General features: G+C 44.6%; 1 protein-coding gene across 3 annotated transcripts in view; it reads right to left on the minus strand.

The window, feature by feature from the left end:
- Positions 1-1,787: 1,787 nt before the first annotated feature.
- Positions 1,788-24,515, minus strand: part of cyth1a (cytohesin 1a) — a 39,445-nt gene continuing 16,717 nt past the window's right edge. For 2 of the 3 annotated variants that reach the window (XM_027000325.2, XM_027000324.2), the window contains exons 2-13: positions 14,285-14,367; positions 12,540-12,604; positions 11,841-11,907; positions 11,341-11,459; positions 10,340-10,420; positions 10,101-10,213; positions 8,982-9,130; positions 8,520-8,632; positions 3,020-3,098; positions 2,645-2,713; positions 2,397-2,551; positions 1,788-1,923 (exon numbers count right to left, since the gene is read on the minus strand). In XM_027000325.2, coding sequence (XP_026856126.2) covers positions 1,845-1,923; positions 2,397-2,551; positions 2,645-2,713; positions 3,020-3,098; positions 8,520-8,632; positions 8,982-9,130; positions 10,101-10,213; positions 10,340-10,420; positions 11,341-11,459; positions 11,841-11,907; positions 12,540-12,604; positions 14,285-14,367 — 1,172 coding nt within the window. In that variant the 3' untranslated portion in view covers positions 1,788-1,844. The remainder of the gene's footprint in view (positions 1,924-2,396; positions 2,552-2,644; positions 2,714-3,019; positions 3,099-8,519; positions 8,633-8,981; positions 9,131-10,100; positions 10,214-10,339; positions 10,421-11,340; positions 11,460-11,840; positions 11,908-12,539; positions 12,605-14,284; positions 14,368-24,515) is intronic. The other variant, XM_027000323.2, reaches the window with a different exon arrangement.

Consider the following 24,515-nt stretch of genomic DNA (forward strand, 5'->3'; position numbering starts at 1 on the left):
GTAGCTGATGCATTCGTGGATATGGAACTCAACCTTAAAGCTGGAAGAAAATGTAAACGATCTCCCTACCATTCTGTCTTAGTCACATTTTCACCAGCTCTGAGCGCTAAAAGGCCTCAGGCAGGAAGGCAGATTGGAGCTGCCTCCAGTTCTCGAATCCGGTCTTGCCTCATAAGAACACAATAGTGGGTTTAAGGGACACTTCAACGTCCTAGTGTCACTCCTCAACAAAAGCTAGCTAGCATTACACAACATGAGCTCTCTCAGGTGTTCCTGTAAACCTAATCCTAATCTGAACCTAATCCTAGAGTTGGCTTTTCACTGGAGTTGGTGTAACGCAGCCTGAGTTTGGGCTTTTGTGCATGTCCGCAAAAAGCTTGCTTTCTGCTGCATTCGTTCATGATGTGAGTCAGAGCATCTCAGACATGCAGATTCTCCAGAACAGAAGGAGCACGACAGGGCAACTCCTGCGAATTGAACTCCACTGCAGATGTTTGAACGGGTATGGCACAGCTTGCTAGACGAACCCTGGTAAGTCCCTGGCCCTGTGTGTTTTTTTTTTCCTAAGTACTTTGATGTTGAGTCGTAAATGTTTGTGATGATAACCCCTAGTACACCTGAAGTTGGAGTCTTATTTCAGAATGTCTGGGGTTTTTTTTTAATTAAAAACAATAACTTTTTGGAACTCGATATCATGTATGCTTACTTGAGAAATTTATGGTGGGAAAACTTTATGTTCAGTAAAAAAAAGGGCAAAAGGTAACCAATACAAAAAGCAGTAAGACACATGACTAGGTATCACCACAAACTTCCAGCATGAGTGGTTATTTAAATAGTTAAGCCCAGAACTATGGGTAAACTCCGGGATTTTTCAGAACAGGTCATAGCATTGCTGAAAAACATATTTGGCAAACACTTCTATGCAGTTAAATACATGAACAGCTTTGCAATATTCATGTCATTCAGCACAAAATACACGGTAGCATTCATGGAGAGTCTCACAGTAGGACTGCCGTTTCTGCAACAGTTTGGCCTTTTACCACACAGTAAGGGGGACCAGCACAGATGCTGGGGCATCTGATCCCAGATCAGAGAGGCAATGCACTTTTGAATCTGGCCATGTATTAAACATCACATGCACAGACACTGTCTTTTTCATCCCTTATGCAAACAATGTAGCAGTTTACACTAGAGAAAAAGAGAATATACAGAGAATAAAAATGTAAAAATCCACTTATTGCCTGTACACGTTAAAGCATAAAAAGAAGTCTCTGAATGGCAGGAAAACATTTTTGGTAAGCCACATTCTGTCAGACCCGCTGATTAAACGAGAATGCATGTTTGCGTATGTTTAAGACAGTGGGGGGGGGGGGGGGGGGGGGTTACAGAGAGGGGAAGAGAAAGAGAGCGAGAGTTCTATGAAAGGAACAGGAGACAGAAACAGAGGCCATGGTTTGGTTTAGTATGAGGACAGAATTGACTCTTTGGGGGTTTGAAGAGGGGAGAACGAAATGCCCTCACCCTCCTCAACAACACACACACACACACACACACACACACACACACACACACACACACACACACACACACACACACACACACACACACACACACACACACACACACACACACACACACACACACACACACTGAACTGAGGGAGAAGACATTCAAACAGAGGGGGTACAGTCCAGACCTTTTTTTCTCTATCCAACTTTATCCTCAACCCTCTTCCGCCCCAAATAAGAACACCCCACATTCATCCTCTTCATATTCCAGTCCTCTCCACTAAGGAGCACTTTCACACAGCCCTGAATCTCCAGAGTGCAGCACCCTGAGCAAATCTAATGCCTCTTCATGGAGGAGACCTTCTTCTTCCTGGCAGCCAGCATCTCGTAGAAGGGGTCTCGGCTGATTGCTGCCCTGCAGGCAAGATGGGACAAAATACTATATGATAAATAAAGTGTCACAAGCTCTGGGACCACCCATCTCTTCATGTTTAAGCATTTTGGTAAACTATTTAAGATACTATAAAGGCCAACATCAGAAATGACCAAAATCAAGGGCGGAAATGCCTATAGCCTATATAAAATACATTTAAAGCCAGAACACACTGAAAAACTGCTGCCAATCAAGACTGTTCAGGTGCTTTAGTTCAAACAAGAGCAGGCATTATACACTGCAAATGGACGTGGATCTGATTTTCAATTCCATATGTGTCTCATTCACTGAACCTCTGGGACATTTTTTTGTTTGTCTCTCAGAACAAGTATCTGTGTTGTCTTATTTGATGTTTCAGGCTTCTTAGTTCCTGAGGTGTTTAGTGCAGGTAGCAGCAGAAGGTGTGTATTTCTGATGTCCAGGGACGGGCTGTCCTGGCTGGCTCCGCCCCTTACTTGATGCTGTTTATCCACTCGTCCTTCTCCTCTGTGGTGGGGGCAGAGATGCGGTAGAACGTGTGATTGCCCTCCACCACCCGCCCATCCGCCTCCGTCTTGCACGCCTTAATCACCTGGTCCTTGTTGTCTGGTATGAAGAGCTCAAAGCAGTTCTGAAGAACACATGCATGAATGGTCACATATTCAGCCACAAGGGGGAGTCAGTTCTGCTATTGGCACGAGGTCAGGAAGAAAAGGAGTCTCACCGGCTTCTTATCTTCCACTTCCCGAATACTCAAGTTTTCCAAAGGAATGATTCCTCTGGGCTCTTTATCCTACAAAGAGAGAAAAATGTTTTTTTTAAAACAGACATAATACATCAATCACTGGGGCCAAGTGACTAAAGGCGATTAAGATAATGTGTAGATCAAAGGTTCTCATTTCCCATGGTGAATGGGACATGGCCAATACAAGTCCTTCATAAACACAGCCATATGCTGTAAATACTAACCTGGACTGGCACTAGGAACACCAGGGTTATAAAAATATCATAATAAGTTCATTTTAATGATCTGGACACATCAAATGTGATTGCAGAGTTAACATTCCATCAAGGACGCCGGTGGTGGAATTGCACTTACAGTAGTGTACTCGAAGTAGTAAAGGCAGTTATCTGTGAGAATGAACCACCGTCTCTTCCAGGTTTTGACACGTCCACCTACAGGCAGAAGGTGCAGAGAGTTAGTGTTAGGCGTAGCCCAGGGCAGGGCTCAGCGCGTCCTCCAGGAACCACGCAGTCAGAAGGTGGAACGGCCGGCAAGCAAGACAGACGAATGAGCGGGCAGATGATGGGGGCGCTTCTAAATGACTCCACTTCCCATGATCCTCCCCCAAGCACAGCATTCCTCTCCAGCCCCGCACCATGCTTCCAGCAAGCTTAGCAGCATTCTGCCATTTATCCGGACTAAACTAAGAATTACTGATACGCCTAACCTAGGGCAAAGAAATCCCACTCCAGGTTCTCTAAGCATTTGCACTGACACCAACACCAGGTTACACAGTGCCTTAGCCTTACCTTAAAGGAATTGTGGGGGCTACAGCCTTGCCTTAAGGGCATTGTAGTCCTATAGTCTAGGCTTAAGAGCCCTGTAGTACTTTAGCCTTGCCTTAAAGGCATTGTAGTACTTTAGACTGACCTTTAAAGCATTGTATTGCTTCAGCCTTGTCTTAAGGACATTAGAGTACTTTAGTCACTGTTAAAGATAGACCTGCCAAAGAGCATATACTGTGCTGTGATGAAGTTCTCGGTGAAGTAGTGCTAAAAAAGCAACCTTGGAGTTTTACAGCATTCGATTTTATGCTTCAATAAAACTGTCGTTTCCTCGTCACGTACCAACAGTTGCTATCCCACTGATACTTCTAGTTTCAACAAGCCTGCATGTCTGCATTTGGGTCACTGGGCTTGAATACAGACCTAAAAGGCGATTGTTTACACCTTCAAACACACCAAGGTGTCATACTCATACTGTGATCACACGTGTTTGTTTGTTCAGAATCTTCAGTCAGGATGTATCCAAGAGAATGGATTTCTGAAGTCATTTAAAACTTCACAGTAAGCAAGCTTTGCAGAATGTCTTTGGTAGACTACCCAAAGATTTGGGAAAAAACATGTATTGGGGATTATTATAAGAGCCTAAGAGGCAGCCCAGCTGTGCGATGTTTATTGGTGATTATTCTAAAAGACTGAGAGGCAGCCCAGCTGTGTGATGTTTATTGGGGATTATTCTAAAAGCCTGAGAGGCACCCCAGCTGTATGATGTTTATTGGGGATTATTCTAAAAGACTGAGAGGCAGCCCAGCTGTGTGATGTTTATTGGGGATTATTCTAAAAGCCTGAGAGGCACCCCAGCTGTGTTATATTTTGTCACAGTATGGCCCTTGCCCCCCATTAATGAATGTCTGTTTCAACGTGCTTCATCCCCAAATCCTGTACACAGTAACTGTGCCGACCGAGAACTAATAACAGGATAACAAAGCCAGTGGCTTGTATAACTGACCTGAGACCAGCTAAAGTGCAGCAACTGTGACAAGCACTCTTCATGGGCTGTAAATACCCGTTCTGTTCCTAGAGCTGCTCATTTATACAGTGCACCCTCAAGAGTGGAATGCCCTGTGCTCTCTGCAGGGATTCAGAGGCTAACACGGGTGCTCAGTGGTCTGGAAGTGACCTCTGACCTCTGGCTTGCCTGCTTCCTCAGTTGGAAACCTGATCTGGGTTGAATGCACATTCCCTATGGTGTTGGGAGTCCCGAATGCTGAGGACTGGAAACAGACCACACATCCTATACCAGCACTGAAATGTGCCGCATTGAGCACATGCTGGCAACCCAGGGGTCTTTTGATCAACTACCCTAAGCAGACCTAAAACTGAATACATGTAAACACTTTCTTGTCTATCTTTCTTTAAATGTATATATTTATTCAATTTTTTGTTTTACACTATTGTTATAACAGGGGGAAAAAACTTCTTACAATCTTAGAGGCTGGTAGCAAATAGTCTTGACCTCATAACACTCCCTCGGAGACTACAGCACTGCATCCGCTTCCAGGCTCCTCTGTTCCTCAATTCTCTTACAGTAGAAGTGTTTAGGTGAGCAGCAGACAAACACACGCAGGCATCAAATCAACAAAGAATTGCCAGTTCCCTGAGCGAGATGATTGGTTGATTGTAGTGGTGACCAGGATTAATGATCACTTAAAAGCACGGCAATCGACGGGCAGAGCCTGAGGGCGTCTGTGAAGGGGTTGAGGTGGTGCTGGGGCCAGAAAGGAAGCCAAAGCACTGGCTAAGTGATGGACAGACACAGGCACAGGGGACATTTTATACCGGAAAATTTTCTCCACTACACAGCAGGCACATATGCAGACCGCCGAGAAGGAGCTGCTAAAATATGAACCTTACTGGTAAAATATAGCCAGTAATGATAACCTGTCCCTGTATACTAGTGATGAGTCCACTCAACCTGCCCCAACACACACACGCACGCGCTCGTTAACTCCCACTTCCACATGCTCTTAATGCAACTACACTGCAGTCCAAAACCACAGCTCATCAGACCACAGAAACACACATGAACATGTGAACACAGGCACACACAAGTGGGCATATGAACACACACACACACACACACACACACACACACACACAGCGACACAACTGGACATGCGCAAACACACACACACACTTGTGCGCACACACACACACACACACACACACACACACACACACACACACACACACACACACCCCTCTGCTTTATTCAAAGCATGAAGCAGAGCAGCCCAAGCCCATTGGTCCAGGTGCAGTACTCCGCATCAGTCCAAACCAACCACCAAACACCTCAGAATGCACATCCCACCCCCCCATCCAATCACACAGCATGACGACCTCAAAAACAGTACATGTTTTTGTGATAACCTTGTAATAATCTCCCTGTCACTCCTACACGCACATTATACAGTTTTGTTTGTTTGTTTGTTTGTTTTTTTTGCTGTTGATTTATTGGTTTGTTTTGACTCATTTTTGGTGTTTGTTGGTACATATCCAGACTAATGATTAACACAGAATACTGCAGCTTCCAACATGAAAAAACAAAACAGATCCCCATCTGAACACCACAGCAAACAGTGAGAAGGAAAACTTCCACTACGGTGGTCACATGGAACCCCAAACCCAAGCACCCGGCAACCGCCCAGCAACCACAAAGAGAGAGCGTCAGACAGACAAACCACCCGCTACATGGAAGACATTACAACAGACAAACAAAGATGTATAAATATGTATATATGCATATAAATAAACTAGACCAAACAGATGGGTGGACAAGCTCAGCTGAGAACAGAAGCCCAGAGAGGCCCATAAGAAGAGAAGTGGGACGATGCACGGCAGACCACCAGAAGCACCTGACAGTGGAGAAATGGGCTAGTCTGGGGGTTTGGGGAAGAAAGAGCAAGTGTACATACCTCCTGAGGGAAAGACAACAGCCAAAATCATGGGAACAAACAAACAAACGAGGAAGAACAGAACACAAAAAGAATCAAATTAAATGGTAAGAAATCATATGGACGCTGCTGATCAAAGGAGTTGCATAATTGTTTCCCCTTTCGGAACGAATCGGACTGCTGGTGAGTTTAAGTTTTGTATTCGTGCCGAAAGGGAAAACGTTTCGGTGTACATAAAATCATTCTGACCACCGGAGGGCGCTCGTGTGTTATAACAGATGACGGCATCTTGGCTCAAAAGGCACACAAGCGAGGATAGATGGCCAAATTACGATCCATCTCTGCACTCCTCATCTCAGCGGCAGGATTCTGATTGACAGCCCAACCGATTGAGGGGATCAGTTACTCCACTCAATCAGCTTACACCATGACAGAACAAAATCATTGCCCTGTGATTTACTTTAAGCTTGAACTGCTTTCAGGGTAATCCAGGACACCGGGTTAAATCAGCCTTAGTGATCTGTGTTCTACTGTATGTCAATAAAAAGATGTTCACTTCACACACAGCAGAGCACAGCTCTGGAATCCCACATATTGTGTGTGTATGTGTGTGTGTGTGGAGAGTTAGAAAGACAGAGAGTAGATACAGTACCAGTCAAAAATGTGGATATATTTGAATGAAAATGTACCTTATTGTTTATATTTGTGTTTTCCCTGATTAAATTACATTTAAATTTTCCTGATTAAATCCGTATTTCCTTTCATTTCTAAAGTGTGAAAACTGTCACTAGAGCTGTTCTGCCACATTCTCTCATTAAACTGAGGAAGCTGAACTCAGAGCCTGTACTGATCACACGCCAGGCAAGACTTATTGCGCAACAGAAAATAAGGGCATATCACGTTCCAGGATGCAAAACCGGGCCATTTGCGGTTGTTGGCCATTGTTGATCATATATAAAGTATGGTTCATTGGTAACTAGAAATCCCAGTCGGACTGAGACTGGTCGGACAGCTATGACTGCTGGTGTTAGTTAGGTGGGTGGATTTGCTACTGGCTAGCGGACCAGATCATGTAAGTCGGTAATTAATCTCACCACCGTCACACTTCCCAGCAGTAGCTGGTTGAGGCTCAAACAGTGGCTCTATACACCAATTTGCCAGTGGAGGGGGCGGGCACATGTAGTGTTAGGTGCGTTGCCGATTTGCATATTCATAATTTTATTATTATTATTATTCATGTTATGGTCCACTACACCGATTTGCATATTCATAAATTTTTTATTATTATTATTTTTAAATGTTATGGTCCACAACATGTAGTTATTTTCTAAACCTAAGGCCCTCAGCCAGCTAGAACCTTCACGAGGCTGACTAAGGGAATGCCAAGAGTGGGATAAACTATCAAGAAAGGCAACCAGTGTTTATAAAGAATCTAAAATCTAAGATTTTACATTTCAACACCTTTTTAGTTAATTTTTGTATGCATTATTTTAATGTTTTGATTAATTCAAATTTCTAAAAATAAAAACAGTAAAAATAAAGGTGCTTTGTCCACACTTTTGACTGGTACTATATGTGCTGTGTCTCTGTGAATACAATATACATTCATGTAGATCGGTAAACAAGCTTCCATTTGAATGTCTATGCAGTACATCATCTCTCACACATGACCGTATAACAGACCCACATATAGTTAATTCAGTCAATTCAGTCAAATCCTAAAATCAGTGACACATCACAACATATCATTAACCCATGAATAACCACTGATGTCTCTGGCTCACTTCCAAATCTCTTCAGGTAGAAATAAATGGTGATAATACAGATATGTAAATTATTCACAACCCCATGTAAACGGCTGCCATACCCTTAGATAGAAATGGTAGAATCCATACTACATGACGCCGGACGTCACCGAGACAACTCACCTTCCCTCCAGAAAGGATATTTTGAAGGGATACTCCATCTAAAGATGCTAATGTGTCTTCCAATGAGCAACAATTGAGTAGGGTGCAGTTACTGTGGCTTCCAGACATGTGTAGTGAGATTAGCGCTCTTGGCTGGAGTGTTCTGGTGTGAACGTGAGGAACGTGCAGGCCACTGGACCTGAGCTGGCACTAGCCGTAAGCATTGGACTCACCCAGCTTGAGAAGCCAGCCCTCTCGGTCCGGGTTAAAGAACGTGTGTGTGAGGTCATTCCCGTCATCCTCAGGGATCTTGAACGGCTCGTTCTTGATGCTCTCGTACAGATTCTGTCAGGGCATCAGATGAGGAAGATGAGGGATCCCAGAGGGGGAAAGGTAAAAACCATTAGGGATGCACCCATGGAAGAAACCTGCTCCTGATATCGAACTGATATCAGCACTGATGCCAGCACCAGCACCAACACCAACACTGACAGCAACACTGACTCCAACACTGACACCAGCACCGACGCCAGTACCGACACGAACACTGACACCAGCACAGTGATTCCAAACAGCTGCCAGTGGTGAACACATTTAGCCAAGACGAAGGCGATCTGTGGGGGGGGAACAGTGGGGAGGTGGAGGGAGGGATGGAGAGAGGGATGGAGGGAAGGGTGAAGGGAGGGGGACAAACCCGGAGCAGCTCCTCGGGGAGGTCTCCACCATCGTTGATACCCCGGTTCATGGAGATGAAGCGCTCCACTGCAGGCTTGTCCCTCACGTTGGGGTTGTGGAGGCTGGTGTTCAGCATAATGATGGCGAATGACAGGATGTAGCATGTGTCTGCATGGAGAGGGAAACGCGTCACTTCCTCAGGCTCTCGGCCAATCCCACGATAGTCAATGCAGGTATAAGACGGCAGGAGGAATGCATTAGGAATGTACTGACGTTAATGGACCTGTAATGGGCTGTAACTGGATTGCTTTATGAAAGTAAGCTGTCGCTGGAGACTATGCCCTAAACTATATACAAACCATACAGAAGGTTTTCATATGCTTCCAAGTGTTATAGCTCTTGGTATGCTTCAGAATGACCTTAAATTCAAAACATTTCAAAAACCTGTTTTTGTTGTGCTGTGCTGTTGTGGCCTGATGTGAAAAAAAGAGGTGCAGCTATTTTAAGATGAGTCTGAAAAACATCACGGAGTGGAAAACTTGAAATGGCCGGGACAATTTCTGTATTTTCCCTGACTGTCAGCTATGATGACACTTCCTGTCAGACTGTTTAGTAGAGCTGCATTTTGCCTGTACTTAGTTTGCAGTTTAAATGGATGCAAATCACTTCAAGCTGTATTGAGAGAAAAGAGTGAGAAAAATGTGATGTGAGACTGAAGAGGTCTGGGTCATATTTGCATGTATTGAGTGTGTGTCTGTCTGTGTGTGTGTGTGTGTGTGTGTGTGTGAAGCTGACACAGCAGGAATTTACTTGGCCTGTGTGTTTCAGTTGAAAGCACATAAATAATGCACATCAATCTGTCCCCTTGTAGGCCTGTCAGCCATAAACACTCAGACCTAATCAGACACAACAAACTGTAAGCATACACACATGCACACACACATGCACACCCATGCACATGCATGCACACACCCACCACATGCACACACACATAAAAGATAAACAGATGAACAGCACTGCACTAAAATCATAAACATATTGCAGGCCTTAAACATATGTTCCCATAAATAACTCAAAGGGTTCAGCTTAATTAACAACAATAGCAAATGTCTGGAGGTCTGACGCCCATCTCACCCACCGGTGGACTGGAAGACTCCAGGGTTGCACTGGCAGTAGCGCTGGGCAAAAGCCTCCATCATCCTATCGATCTTCTGCGCCTCACCCGGAAGCCTGAAGCTCCACAGAAACTGCCTACACACACATCACAACATCAGTCAGACCAGTGTGTGTGTGTGTGCATGTGCAATGCAATAGGTTAACTGGATGGGTGCTGGGCGCAGATCCCAGAGACCGGGTGAGGATGGGTTTGTGCCTCACCTAAGTGCCTGGACCAGGTTCAGGTCTGTGAACTCATGCAGCTCCACGAATGCATGCAGAACCTGGATGTTGAAATCGTCCCTGTCGACCGGGGGGAGAAAACAGAAACCCTCCATCATATTCCGGTTCTGCCGGGAAAGTCATTAGCTGGGCACCAAGAAGCCTGTTGGCCACCAGCATCCACCTTTCTATGCTTCACCAGCCAGCTCCAACCACACACCAACTGCGTTTATGAGCATCGACATCCATCTCTAGAATTCTTGCTGGGGGTTTGTCCTCCTCGTTTACTCTGTATCTCTCATATGAGTAGTTGATACGAGTGGAACTAGCCTGGTAGTTAAAAACACACAAATCCGACTAAACAATGGTCCAGGAAAGAGGGCTAGGCTGGAGTCCCAGCACTTGAATGAGTGAAAGCTTGTGAGATTCAGATCAGGGCTTTTGGTTCCAGGACAACAATAGCTCTCATTTAGGAGCAACACTGCTGTAAACCTTTTAAAAGTGCAAAGCGAATGAAACCATCCATGCCCTCAGCCCCTTTAACAAAAAACATGACATCATATTTGACCTTTGCTGTGATATTCCCCCAGGGCATTGTGGGAAGCCACAGTGTCACATGTTGTGTTAAGGTCCCGGCTCTCAGTGGACACCCCCCCCCCACCAAAAGCCCCCCATTTCTGCTCGTATCAGAGGTGCACGTCTGCTCTCAGAGTAATCAAGGCAGAGCTCTCACTCCACCTGTCATGCCTGATATATATCTGATCTGCTCTGGAAATTAAAAGAGAGAGGGATGGAGAGGAACAGAGGGAGCAACATGGAGAGAGATGGAGGGATAGAGAGAGATAAAGAGAGCGACAATCAATAATGTATGTAACCTACGATCCTCACAATTCTCAGATGTTGCTGAAATAAGACTTAAAAAACCCCAGAAACAACCAGACAATAACTAAAAATGAAAAACAAACAAACCCCCCCCCCCCCCCCCACACACACACACACACCTCTCTCCAAGGTAGTCCCCTATGGCTGTCTTGTTCAGGCCCTCGCCCTTGTAGAGGAACTGAGCGATATCATCGCTGGTGTTCTTCAGAAGGTCATTTTCAATCAGGAACTGGATCCCCTGTGAATGGACACACAGTTTGCACAGTGCAGCCTGGTCCACAGCTACAGAGAGTCTACCATAATATAATCAATAACCAGCGCAGACTGGTCCACAGCTACACAAAATCTACCATAATATAATCAATAACCAGTACGGCCTGGTCCACAGCTACAGAATCCACCATAATCAATAATCACAATAATCAATAAGCGGCATAGCCTGGTACATAGCTAAAGAGTCTACCACAGAGTCTACCACAATCAATAATCAATATAATCAATAACCAGCATGGCCTCGTCCACAGCTACACAGTCTACCATAATCAATAATCTCTATAATCAATAACTGGCATGGCCCGGGCCACCGCTACACAGAGCCTGTACCCAGAGTGCCACCCACCTTCTTGGGGTCCATGTTGAACTTCTTGCGGCCCATGGCTACCTGCTTATTTCTCTGCATGTTTTTTCTGCCAACAAGGAAGAGATTCAACAAAAAACATCAAAGTTTTGCACAAAAGATGGTCCAAACGGGCTCCTCGAGTCAGATGTGAAGAGTGTCATGTGGAGTGTGACAGGCAGAGAGAGGCTCGGTCCGAGACAAACATGAAAGTGACTCGGGTCATAACTCCGCACACAGCTTTCTCACGCAGGCTGCTAGCGTACAGAAAGCGGCTCACAACGGCATAGAGGGTCAGATCTGCATGAAGAGACCCTGAAAAATGGACAGGGCTGCAAGGATCTGCACTCTCGACCTGCACTCGCTGTCCCTAGAGGCCACCACTGGTCATTTTACCAAAAACCAGTATGGATTATACACTGGGTTCCCATGGGCTGATGAAAGATTCCGCAGGTCCTAAATGTATGTCAGAATCCAGGTCCGCTCGAAGCAGAGCTGGAGACACTTATGGTTTGACGTTTAAACATTAAGGAGGCGCTTGGAGATGACAAATTGGGGTAAATGAACTGAGAATTAGGTGGGATGGTGTTGGGGTGGGTTTGTGATGGAGAAGTGGTGGCATTGCGTTGCGGTGTGTGAGTAAGATCGGGGTGGGGAGGGGGTGTTGCCGTGGGTGTGTGTGTGATGGGGGCAGTCCTCCACCTCTCCTCCGTTGAACCCAGGTTCTCGATCTCGCTGGTAACCTCGGCTATCTCATCCTTCAGGCGCTGTGGGGAGGAGAGGGAAGATGATTATTCTAGAGAACATGGCTGAGGGACACACACACACACGTGCAACAAAATGGGTGGCCGGTTGTCAGTGTGTTTGAGACAAAAGGGTATTGTGCAAAAGATGGAGGAGCTAACAAACTCCAATCACACATTCCATCATCCCTGGAACTATTTCATGAGGCCCTGCTACCATATAAACCCGTCATGGTGTAGCCATCATATCATATTGTACTGTATAAATGTGTCATAGTGTAGCCATCAGGATGACTTAGGTAAGCAGTGGTTGCGGGTTTATGAAAGAGAACGGTAATTCCGTCACAGACCTGGGAGTTATAATGGTTTTGAGAAATGACTCCTTAATCAATAAGCTATTATCAGAGTAGGGGAGGAGCTGGGCGGAGGGGGTTACTGAGCAAGATATTATGATGTCGTTATTATTTAGGAAGACCGAACACTCGGCTGTTCCTGCTGGTTTTGCACCAACTCCTTTCAGCTCTTCCAGCCCTAAGCCGCAGTTTCCACCCACTTCCAGATCCATCTTGGGCTTTCCAGCTTCATACTAAAGTCCTTGAATCTAATGTCAGACGGCTGGATATCTGGCCCCTCCACCAGACTCCCTCCTTCAGATGTCATTTACATTATCATGAGGACGACTGCCAAAAGCCCCAGATTAAACATAAGAGACAAGGAAATTGGATTTGTGTATGTGTGTGTGTGTGTGTGTGTGTGTGTGGGGGGGGGGGGGGGTCTTTTCAGAAATCAGATAGTTCTGTTACAGACTGAGTCACATGATGCAGCAAGACCTCCCTGTAACTGTTACATTTTATAGATGCCTGATCTAGAATTATTGTGAATTAAAACTCTACAACATAACTTTCTTATTTTTCACGCAGATTTGTTTACAGAACAATAACAGAAGGAAAAACAGCTGTTTTTTTTCTGCTTCTTTGGCTCAAGGTCACAACAATCACAGCAAATTCCTCGGATGTTTGTCCCTGCAAACAAAAGCCGTGGTGGTAAAGGAAGACCTTGAATGCAGAGGGGAGGGGGATGGGGTTTCTGGGGTGAGGGGGATGGAGAGAGGGAGGGGTTTCTAGGATGGGGGGGAAAACAATGAAGATGGAGTTTAGAGCTAGTAAGGGAAAAGTTAACCCTTCAGGCACCTCATAACCCTCGTGACTAAATGAATGCATGGTTTTGACGGATTCTATCAAGCAGCAAGGAACATAAGGTTCAGGCTAAAATATGCAAGGGATTTCATATTGGATCGAGATGGTGAAAAACCAGGATTTTGTGTGTGGGCGAGTCTGATGGAGTGTGAGCAGGTCTACAGAGGGCAGAGCTGATGGAGTGTGAGCAGTTCTATGGTGGGCGCAGCTGATGGAGTGTGAGCAGCTCTACGGTGGGCGGAACTGATGCAGTATGAGCAGCTCTACGGTGGGCGGAGCTAATAGAGTGTGAGCAGCTTTATGGTGGGTGGAGCTGAAGGAGTTTGAGCAGCTCTAGGGTGGGAGGAGCTGAGGGGATGTGGGCAGTTCAGGGTTGGGTGGAGCTGACGGAGTGTGGGGAGTTCTAGGGTGAACGGAGCTGAACGAGTGTTGGCAGCTCTGTTGTGGGAAGTGGTCGGAGCTGACAGAGTGTGAGGAGCTCTACAGTGGGTACAGTGAGGACTGGTACCTGAATGTCCTCTAGGAGCTCCTGCTTACGCCGGCGGATGTTCTCCAACTCCTGCTGCTCCTCAGGCGTCAAGTCGTCTGGCACTGGGGAAACAGGAAAGAGACACACGCCATCATTAGCAAAATGGCCCAACACATCCATCAGGCCTAAAGGAATCACCACTGACACTAAAGACAGATGACTCCTGAAATCCGACCTAGCAAATCTGACCTATCCTGAGTAAAGAAAAATGGTTGCTTCCTACATTCAGACTCCAGGCTCTTTATTTTGCTGTTTCCAAAGCATTTTATTTGCACTATAAATTACTCAATAGTTAAAAATATAAGTCTAAAACCTTGCACATGTAACTGGTGTGTAAGTGGTTGAAATGGTCCATTCTCACAGAAGGATCACTGTCTTCCATTCTTGCCATTTCAGTAGGTTTCTTGTGTAATGGATTGCGGGTCACATCACCACTACACAAGCACCAGTGCTACCATGCCTCACCATTCCTCACTTTGGTGCTGCTGTACATTACTTTGATACGTCACTGTATTAACGGTGCGGTTCCATCGCAATGGACCTTGTTAACTATATCTGTATACAATCTCTAATAAAACTGGATGTACTGCAGGCATACCTCTAATAAAACTGGATGTACCTTTGGGGAAAATCCACAGATCCAGCTATCATACCATTTTCTGTTTGTTTGTGAATGTTGCTGCTCTATTTGGGGCTCGAGGTGGCAATGGCCAGTTGTACTTGATCTAAAAAATGGGTGAGCACTATACAAACCAACAGGCAATAGCACAAACCAGAACACGCTAAATGTAGGACATGGTGGTAATGAAGTCCAAGCCCTGTCAGTAATTTATTCCTGTATAATCCTGTTTATCTTTTTATTAAGACTTATGTTTCATTAGTAAGGCAAATTAAGTCATCCTACAGGTCTGCTAGAACATCTTTGCTTCATGTTTGTACAATATTACCAGCAACATGCTGCTGCAACAGTGCACAATTCCCTGAAAATGCCAAAACCAATAGAACATGCTTTCAGTTATACAATATGCCAGATATCCCTTAGTCATCACAAACCCTTCATATGGGACACACATGATTATAAGTGCGATGACTTATGGTTTTAAGTGTGATGATTTATGCGTCTGTCCTTCCAATGACCGTCTCTTGCTAACTGTTCACAAGAAACCTTCCTGCCATTTCAGTAGGCAAATTACAGCCAGAGGTCAGATATCTGTCCAGCAATTTGGCCATCTACTCAGAGGGGATAGATGTGGCCAGATGTGAAGGTGGAGGCACATGAGTGTGGAGGAATGTATGGGTGGATAAATGTTTGGGTGGAGGAAAGTGTGAACACCACAGTGAATCATAGGCCACTCATGAATCATATCCCACAGCCTCCCGGAACAATCTGAGAATGGTATGTATCCCAACACTCCATTACTGACCCTCGCTCTCCCAGAGGGAGTGGACCCTTCACCCACGCACATGGAATTTCCTGATGGCTACACACTCTGCCCTTTTCCACGGTGCACAGTGCAGAGCTGTAAGAGATGGTCGGAGGAACGTGGGTCCTTGGTGGCCTGGGGTTGAAAACTGGCACGGAACTGCGGATTACTCAACTGCTCAGTTAATTGTGGATTAATTTTCAAATCCATTTTATTTTCACTTGGCCATGAAAGACATAGCTGACAACCATAGGCCACATGCAGTGGTGAGACCACATCTATGGTGTTAGGCTCTTGCAATACAAGTCAGTGACTCTGGGAGAACCTGGCAACCTACCAGATTAAGCATCTGTTCCCTGAGGACCAAACAGACTGGATTACACAAAGTTTCAGGAAACATCTAAATGATGTTGCATTACAGGCCAACTTCAGTTAGAAGTGCTCCCCCTCAGCTCAAAGGAAACAGTTTGGTCACAGAGGGAAGAGCTGCTCTGACTCTGGTGCATGTCTCGCCCACGGACCTTTTTTGAGACCCTGCTGGTGCTGATGGACTGCAGGCTGTAACTAATGAAGGAGTGTAGCCAGCTCCTTGCCGAAACTGATTCGCACGCCCCAGAGTTCTTCATAGCTCTCTCGGGAAGGTGCTGATATCTTTGGCCCAATCCCACATCACAGCTCCATATCACAGCCCGGTCACAACTCCACATCACAGCCCCATATCACAATCCCATGTCACAGTCCCTTGTCATATCTCCACACTACATCCCCACATCACAACCCTACATCACAACACCATATCACAACCCCACATAGCAGACCCTCATCACACCACAACACCATATCACAACCCCACATCACAGACCTTCACCACACCACAACACCATATCACAACTCCACATCACAACCCCACATCACAGCACCAAACCACATGTCCACATCACAAAAATAAGTGTAAATGTCTATCTGAGAATATAGGAGGACACCTACATGAAGCAAGACGGCTTTTGGACAAGATATCACACTAGGGCTTCTTAAAGAGTTAGAACTTCTCTGTCGTCAAGATGAAACTAACCAAACAGCAAAATCTTGGGTATAGATTATGTGAATTGACTATGTAAATTATGTAAATGAAAGTGATGGAATATTTAGAGACTGGAACTGGTTTCAATATCTTTTTTTCTCATATAGTGCTCATATGTTCTCAGGCATTCTACGTTACAGCTCATGGGCAGATGTACATCACTTCTAGTAACTGATTTAGCTTATAGTAACTTCTAGATATGTGCTTAGATGGAAATCCCCATAGAAGCAAAACACACATCAATCTTCTTTTAGCCATCTTTCTTTTTTCAGTGTGTCACCAATGTGGTAAACACCTACGGACCTCAACCTCAATGCTTTTTCTGCCTAACACAGTGAGCCTCAAGAAAAGGATCTGAAAACTCCTGCGTCACAGTCAGCCAGGCATTCCCCTGTGTCTCTGCTGAAGATCTTTAAGCATTGGCTAGTTTCAGTGTCAATCATCAAGATCTAACATTTTCACTGGCCAGTTAAGGTGTCTTTTTAAGCCTTATGGCATAGTCAAAAGTCTGACTTTAAGAGAACTGATAAAGTTGTCTTTCCAGTGAATAGCATAAAACCACACAAAAATTAATATTTGTTACACATATTTGTAGAAAAGTTAGTCAAAGCTAGTACCAGAACATTCTCCACTGGTTCTGAAACCCAAACTGAAACAGCAGGAAATTCAGCAGAACACAGAACATATTTTTTAGCATACACAAATAAACACACACACACACAATCACTACATCCATTAATTAATATCTTATCCATTGTTCCATGTCCCTGAAACTTTGGACAATAAACTAACATTTGTAGATAAGTGACAATAATGTTGGAAGTTTCTGAAGTTAAAATGAAATTCCATGTACAGTTATAAATATCTGAATACCAAAATCATACAACTTGTATCAGGTTATCAGGTTATAAGAGTTATAAGTGATTTCTATGAAAAGGACATGAATAAATGAAGAGGAAAAAAAAAACATGGAGAAATTATGAGCATCACTGTGGCACCCAAAGCTACATTCAATGTTTGGAGGGCTTTCTTCATCACATAATGACCACTCCATCAGCTTCTAGAGCCCCAGAGTTCTCTGCTCTCTCACACTGTCCAAGGTCTCACACACAACCAACAGACCATCCCATACTCCGAGAGTAGGGACACGATCCCGACATTCCCTAAACTGTTAGAAAACCTTTTGTTATTAATCACTTTCCTTCAGTCTACTACTGTTTTGTTCTACAGATGATTGATAACTACACTTACACTTTATTTTCAGTTTTATATTGACCTATTTTTAACTGTGTCCTATAAAGTTATTTGGTGTATGGGTTGCACTGATAATCAAACCCGCTAGAGAGAGAGAGTGCTCAGCGTTGGTCAGTGGTTGTGTAGGCTGGCCTGACTGGTGAACACACACACGGTAGGCGGATCAGAGCCAGAGAGGGTGGCAGCCTGAACAGCACTGATCACTATATTCATTACAGTCAGTGAAGGAAGGCGAGACCTGGCCTTTTGACCCCACCTCCTGGCCCTTTGACACCCGCCCCCCCCACACACACACACACACATCGACAGCACCTACATGCTACACACTGCAGTCTCTTACAGAGAAACCTCAGTCAAAAATGGGAATAACTGAATAAGAGTCCTTTCATAACAGTCGGCTATGAACCTCCCACTTGGTCACACAACATATCTTATGCAACTATTTTAAAGGCATACTAAACTACTTTAAAGGCATGCTAAACTGTTTAAACATATACTAAACTACTTTAAGGGTATACTAAACTATTTTAATAGTATACTAAACTACTTTAAAACGCATGCTAAACTGTTTAAAGGTATACTAATCTACTTTAAAGGTATACTAAACTATTTTAAAGGCATACTATACTACTTTAAAAGGTATACTGATGCTATACTAAACTATTTTAAAGGCATACTAAACTACTTTAAAGGCATGCTAATCTACTTTAAAGGTAAATTAAAGTACTTTAAACGTATACTAAACTACTTTAAAGGCATGCTAAACTATTTAAAGGTATACTATACTACTTTAAAAGGTATACTGATGCTATACTAAACTATTTTAAAGGCATACTAAACTACTTTAAAGGCATGCTAATCTACTTTAAAGGTAAACTAAAGTACTTTAAACGTATACTAAACTACTTTAAAGGCATGCTAAACTATTTAAAGGTATACTAACTACTTTAAAGGTATACTAAACTATTTTAATGGTATATTAACTACTTTAATGGTACACTAAACTACTTGAAAGGATTTACCCGACTATTGGTCATTAGATGGCATCAGGCTTTTGCAAGTTGTCTGACAGTCATAGTGCAGTGTGTTCCACACCACTGATTTTAGTTGGTCACCATAAGCGCTGGTTTGGCCGATGTTGAATCAGCGTCAGCAGTCAGACATGAGGGAGAATTCTGTTATTTGCTATTCAGTCTAAATTTGACTCGAAACAAGATAATATAACTGCATGTTTTTTTGTGGCATTGTGGCGTGATCTACCGAGGCAGTGTGCTAGGCTAACATTATATTTTGCTATATGAATAGTAGTTTTGCTAACTTTCTAGAGAGATTTAGTACAAATAGATTTGGAAAAAACAAAACAGAAAGTTTTAGTGCTGAAACATCCTGGCCATTAGGTGTCGGCATAATTGCTGTTTCATAATGTGAACAAGAATCATTTAATAAATTACTTCTCGCGCCTGTAACTGGTATCCATTAACGCTGTTGTCTGCCATTGTTGACTACCCTGCCCCTTATTTGCTGCCTTTAAAATGAAGTGGCATGCAGCCACTGTGTAAATAACAAACATGTGGCTCGCAATGGCTGCGGTTCACAGATCTCAGCTACAGCTTGGATCGTTTTACAGAGCAGCCATAAACTCACAGCCAGTCTGCCTAGTGGTTCTTGCATTATTACCTGAGCATGAGCCTATGTAGTCAAAATAAACACACACACAAAGTCACAAAAACCCCTCCCCATCACACATATATGCACAAACATATGCACACAGGCCCAAACACATGCACATAAATACACAAACACACACATATGAGCAAACAAACACATATATAACAGCACATACACCCACGCGCGCACACGGGTCCAAATACACCTGGATGCACACACACACATACACACACACACCTCATATTAGAATGAAAAAACATGTTCTGGACCAAAGCCCTATTACCTGCCACAATAATAAAATTTCAAATGTAAAAAAAGTTGCAAAATCAGCATCGACAGAAAGAAGCCACTGAGTCTGTCTCCACAGACAGAGCAAACTGTCCAAAAGCCAAATATCATAGAACTGACCTGCTTCTGATATCCCTGGAGAACCCGCCTGCTCACCCTGAGCTCCAGCGAGGGTGGGTTTGACACTTGAGACGCACCAGAGAGAGGGCAAGGGCGCATGTCAGAGGAAGAGTGCAGACGCAGGCGGACAGTGAGGAAGAGGAGGGTGATACAGCCCGGCACCACAAAGCTGTCGCTTAGAGGCTCACAGCAAGCAAACTGCTTCAGCCCATCTGGAGACAGCATTTCCTCTGTTCTTCTCCTTCACTGTCTCTCCCCTCCCTCTCTCTCTCTGTCCCCCCTCTTTTACCTTCCCTCTCTCTCCCTCTTTTTTCCACTCTCTTGCCCTCTCTCTGCCCCTTCTCTCACCTTTCTGCCTGGTCCTGAGGTCTCTCTGTTCCTCTGTCATTAGCATGGGGGCTCCCCCCAGTGGCCACTGTCTGTCATTCTTCTTTCAGCCCACACTATTCTTTCAGACAAAGCATATTTTACCTTTATGAGTCTTTATTGTAAAGAGCCCTTTGTGTTCAAGGCTACTTGACAAGGAAATGAAGCAGATTCTGCCTGAATACCATTTGTTGTCCCCAGTTTGTGTGTGTGTGTGTGTGTGTGTGTGTGTGTGTGTGTGTGTGTGTGTGTGTGTGTGTGTGTGTGTGCGTGTGCGTGTGTATGCATTTGTGTGTGTTTAAGTAGAGGAAATGCCATCAAGATTCACTCAGATCACTGAGTCATAAACACATAAGCTCTCTTTCAGCTGCGGGTCCTCTAGCCATTCTGTCCCCTGAGGTTTCTCTCCCACCATTTTCCCCAACACACACCTAAACACACACTTAATATGACACTCATCAATAACACTAATGCACAAAATCCCAAAAGTCAAGGGATCACTCCAGCCCAAATGAGCCAGCATGGGCTGACATCAGAGCGACACATGGGAGGGTGACTACAGCCAGAGGTCACCATAGGAACAGCGTCCATGGAGGATGACACACTTCTTAGTCATTTGCTGTCCCTTCCTCAATCAACCTCTTAGGCCCATAACACACTGCTATGTTGGGCTAAGAGAAGGGTGTGTGTGCCTGTGTGAGCAGAGCAAAGCTGTGAGGGTCAGGTAGAGATGATGTTGTGTAGGTATCACGGACTTTCTCACAAGCGCCATTCACTCAGATCTCTACTTTACTCACACCATCAAATGACCATCAGTGGAAAAAGGAAAAATTCTCTAGAGGTGTTACATGTAAGATTATACCATCACATCATGAGTAACATTACTGCTTTTTCTGCAGTCTCTGCTGCTGCCATCTTTAATCTATAGTCAACTACCTGTGGACACTGACCAGAGTGTCCTGTCACTTGTCCCTGTGTGCTCAGACCACCCGTGGACACTCCTAAGAGGAAGGACACTGCCCCTCACTGTTTTATGATAAACCAAAAGCTGAAAACCTCAGCAATTTTTATTTATTAACATGAACTTCATGCTGGTGTATAACTCTCATCTAATGTATTCGAACTCACTTATGGCAGTCTTACACTAATTATTCAATCAATATAAATGTAGAAATTATATAAATGTATGTATAAAATATAAATTTCACCTGTACGTTCTTATAGCAGTGAGGCCTACTACATAAAGCAGAAAAGACTAAATATTAAACACCAGTGTTCTGGGTAACAGAAAGTGTTGGGTTAGTCTGTGAAAATTACTTTTTCAGGAGTCTCCATACTGTGTATCTATCATCACATTGTCCACAGCAGAATCGTAAGAAACCCTCCAAACCGAACACACATCTGAAAGGGTCCTCATCCACATGCTAGCAGAGCGCCAACAGAAAAAAAGTCAGCGGAAGTCATAATACCACAACAGAGTACGAACATACATACACACACCCACACCCACACACAGAGAACAGAGTATGACACACAACATGCACGTCAGACACACACACAGGCTCTCCTACCCACAAACACTTTCTCACACACACAACACTAAACAGAGGACAAACATCAGACACACTCTCACACACACACACACGTTCACCTAAACACACACATAGAGATACATGCATACCCTTCCCCCTACACAATCAATCCTATCTTATCCCCCAGATGGCATGTCTCTACAGCAACACTGTTTGGCAAAATCAGCGCCCATCCCCCACAATCCCTTGCCGCACTGTGGAGTTTTTTTCAGGGTGCTGAGGGGCAGTACTTCCTGGCCCAGATGAAATACAAGGCATTACTTCCTGTTGAGGCTTTCCGCTGTGTTGTGCTGGGTAACAGACCAAAGTCCACAGCAGGCATATGACGACAGCACGTCACCAAGCATCCTGATTCTTGCCAGGCCCAGAGCAACTGAAGGCCGCTCTCCTTGAAATATCAATCATTACCATCCTCTCCTAGTTCAATACTGTATTAATACATCAATCTGGCAAACAGTCCTAGTGGCATTTCAGTTCACTTAGACAAGCACAAGCTCTATAGTGCTGTGTGACATGGAAACAGGTTTTAGAAAGAGCTTCTAGGTGGGGGAAAAAAAGGAACCTAATCAGCCTGCTGAACTCTTTAATTTTGTTACAGATGACATGCTATTGGTGTGATGTAGACTCTCTGGTGCGTTATTAGTGTGATCTAGACTCTGTGGTGCATTACTAGTGTGATCTAGACTCTGGTGCATTACTAGTGTGATGTAGACTCTCTGGTGCATTACTAGTGTGATGTAGACTCTCTGGTGCATTACTAGTGTGATGTAGACTCTGGCACGTTATTGGCCAAATGTAGACTCTCGAGTCCTTTTCAGAGGCTTTCTTCCACCTCGTCCCTGTCACAGACAGCTGTGCTCTCGTGCTCTTACTCTCTCTGAAGAGAGCACAAAGGCGGAGCTCTTACCCTTGAACCAACCCTCTTCCCCCCCCAAAGTCCAGACAGGCTCCACCCTTGTACTATGGGAATGTTCCCAAGCTTTTCACAGCACAGGCAACCCTCTTGTTACACAACACATGTCCCTGACACCTTAGGATGCTTTATCCTTAGTATGGTACTGTGTATTTATTTTGTGAACATAACTGTGTACTTATGTTGGCACTGGTGAGATTACAGGTGAGTGAAGGCAGCACAGTTACAGAGTATTATAACATACCCTGTTGCACTCTATAATACTTTTTTAATGCATTTTCATTCTGGTGATACATAATTCTCAAAAAAGCTCTCGACCAATCTGGTATCGCGATAAAAATACCACATCGTCATATTACCCAGCCCCAAGAAGGACGGCTTTTTAAGAAAAGAAACCACAGATCCAGGCCAACCCTTTTCCAGCTGCTTCCTGCTTTGCACTCACACAAATGATGTGCAAACTATGCTCCTGGGAACCTGAGCCTGGCCTGGTGCCTCTCAGTTCATGTCAACGTGAGTGCATATCAAGCCAAACCCAGAGGCAGTGAGCAGGGTTGGATACAATGCTCTTACTGTTGTGATCGCTAGGTTTCACTCGGTAGGGAAGCTGAGTGAGTTGGGACTTGCTGCTAGCGGCTTTGGGCCTCGATGTTAAAATTCGGCTGAGGACGAGTTTTTCGGCTGAACAGGGAGAGTGAGGTAAGGGGGGAAGTGAGGGATAGACAATATGAGCAAGGAATTAAAGAAAGTGATCAGTAGACGGAGAGACTCTCACACCATGCAAGCAGAGATCAAAGATCTCTCGATCGCCAGCCAGTCTCAAGCTCTGCAAGCAGGAAACGAGAGTGAGTGGTGGAGCAGCCAACGGGCCCGTGTCTACCAAAACAAGCGACTAACAGCATGAGGGGGACACGCGGAGAAAATGAGTGTCTCCGCCAGAGTGGGCACATCAGGCCAGAGCAGAACACAGTACTGGGCGGTACCGATCCTCACCAGGCTCGGTCACTCCAGGCTGCACACCACCTCAACGCTGAGCCACTTGGCCACGGCAGCTAACCGTCTGAATCACGCGCTTCACGCCCAGAAGGTGGCACGGCAGCTTTCGCAAGCTGATCTGAGTCATAACTGTTTCCCAGTGGACAAACTCGCACTTTTACATTCACAACTAACCGATCATTAACCAGCGAGATGCAGCAACAGAGAGCCTGGCCCCAGCGCACCAAACGAGATTACAAAGTCTGTCCAAACAAAGCACTTTGCGCACTTCAAACGCCAATATACTGTGGCGTACAGCATATTACGTATTATGTTAATATATAAGAAATTACATGCTATATTCAGCATGATTTCTTTCAGTATGGTTTAGTCTGACTGACTCTTATTTATACTAATCTGAATCACAGGCACACCAAACAGGAGTTCTATGCGCGCGAGAAAAACAAGGGACCACGCAGGCACGACAGCTCGACGCAATTTACGACCATTACCTTCCAAGACCTTGTTC

Source organism: Electrophorus electricus, chromosome 1 (assembly GCF_013358815.1).
Source record: "Electrophorus electricus isolate fEleEle1 chromosome 1, fEleEle1.pri, whole genome shotgun sequence".
In the NCBI taxonomy this organism is placed as follows: domain Eukaryota; kingdom Metazoa; phylum Chordata; class Actinopteri; order Gymnotiformes; family Gymnotidae; genus Electrophorus; species Electrophorus electricus.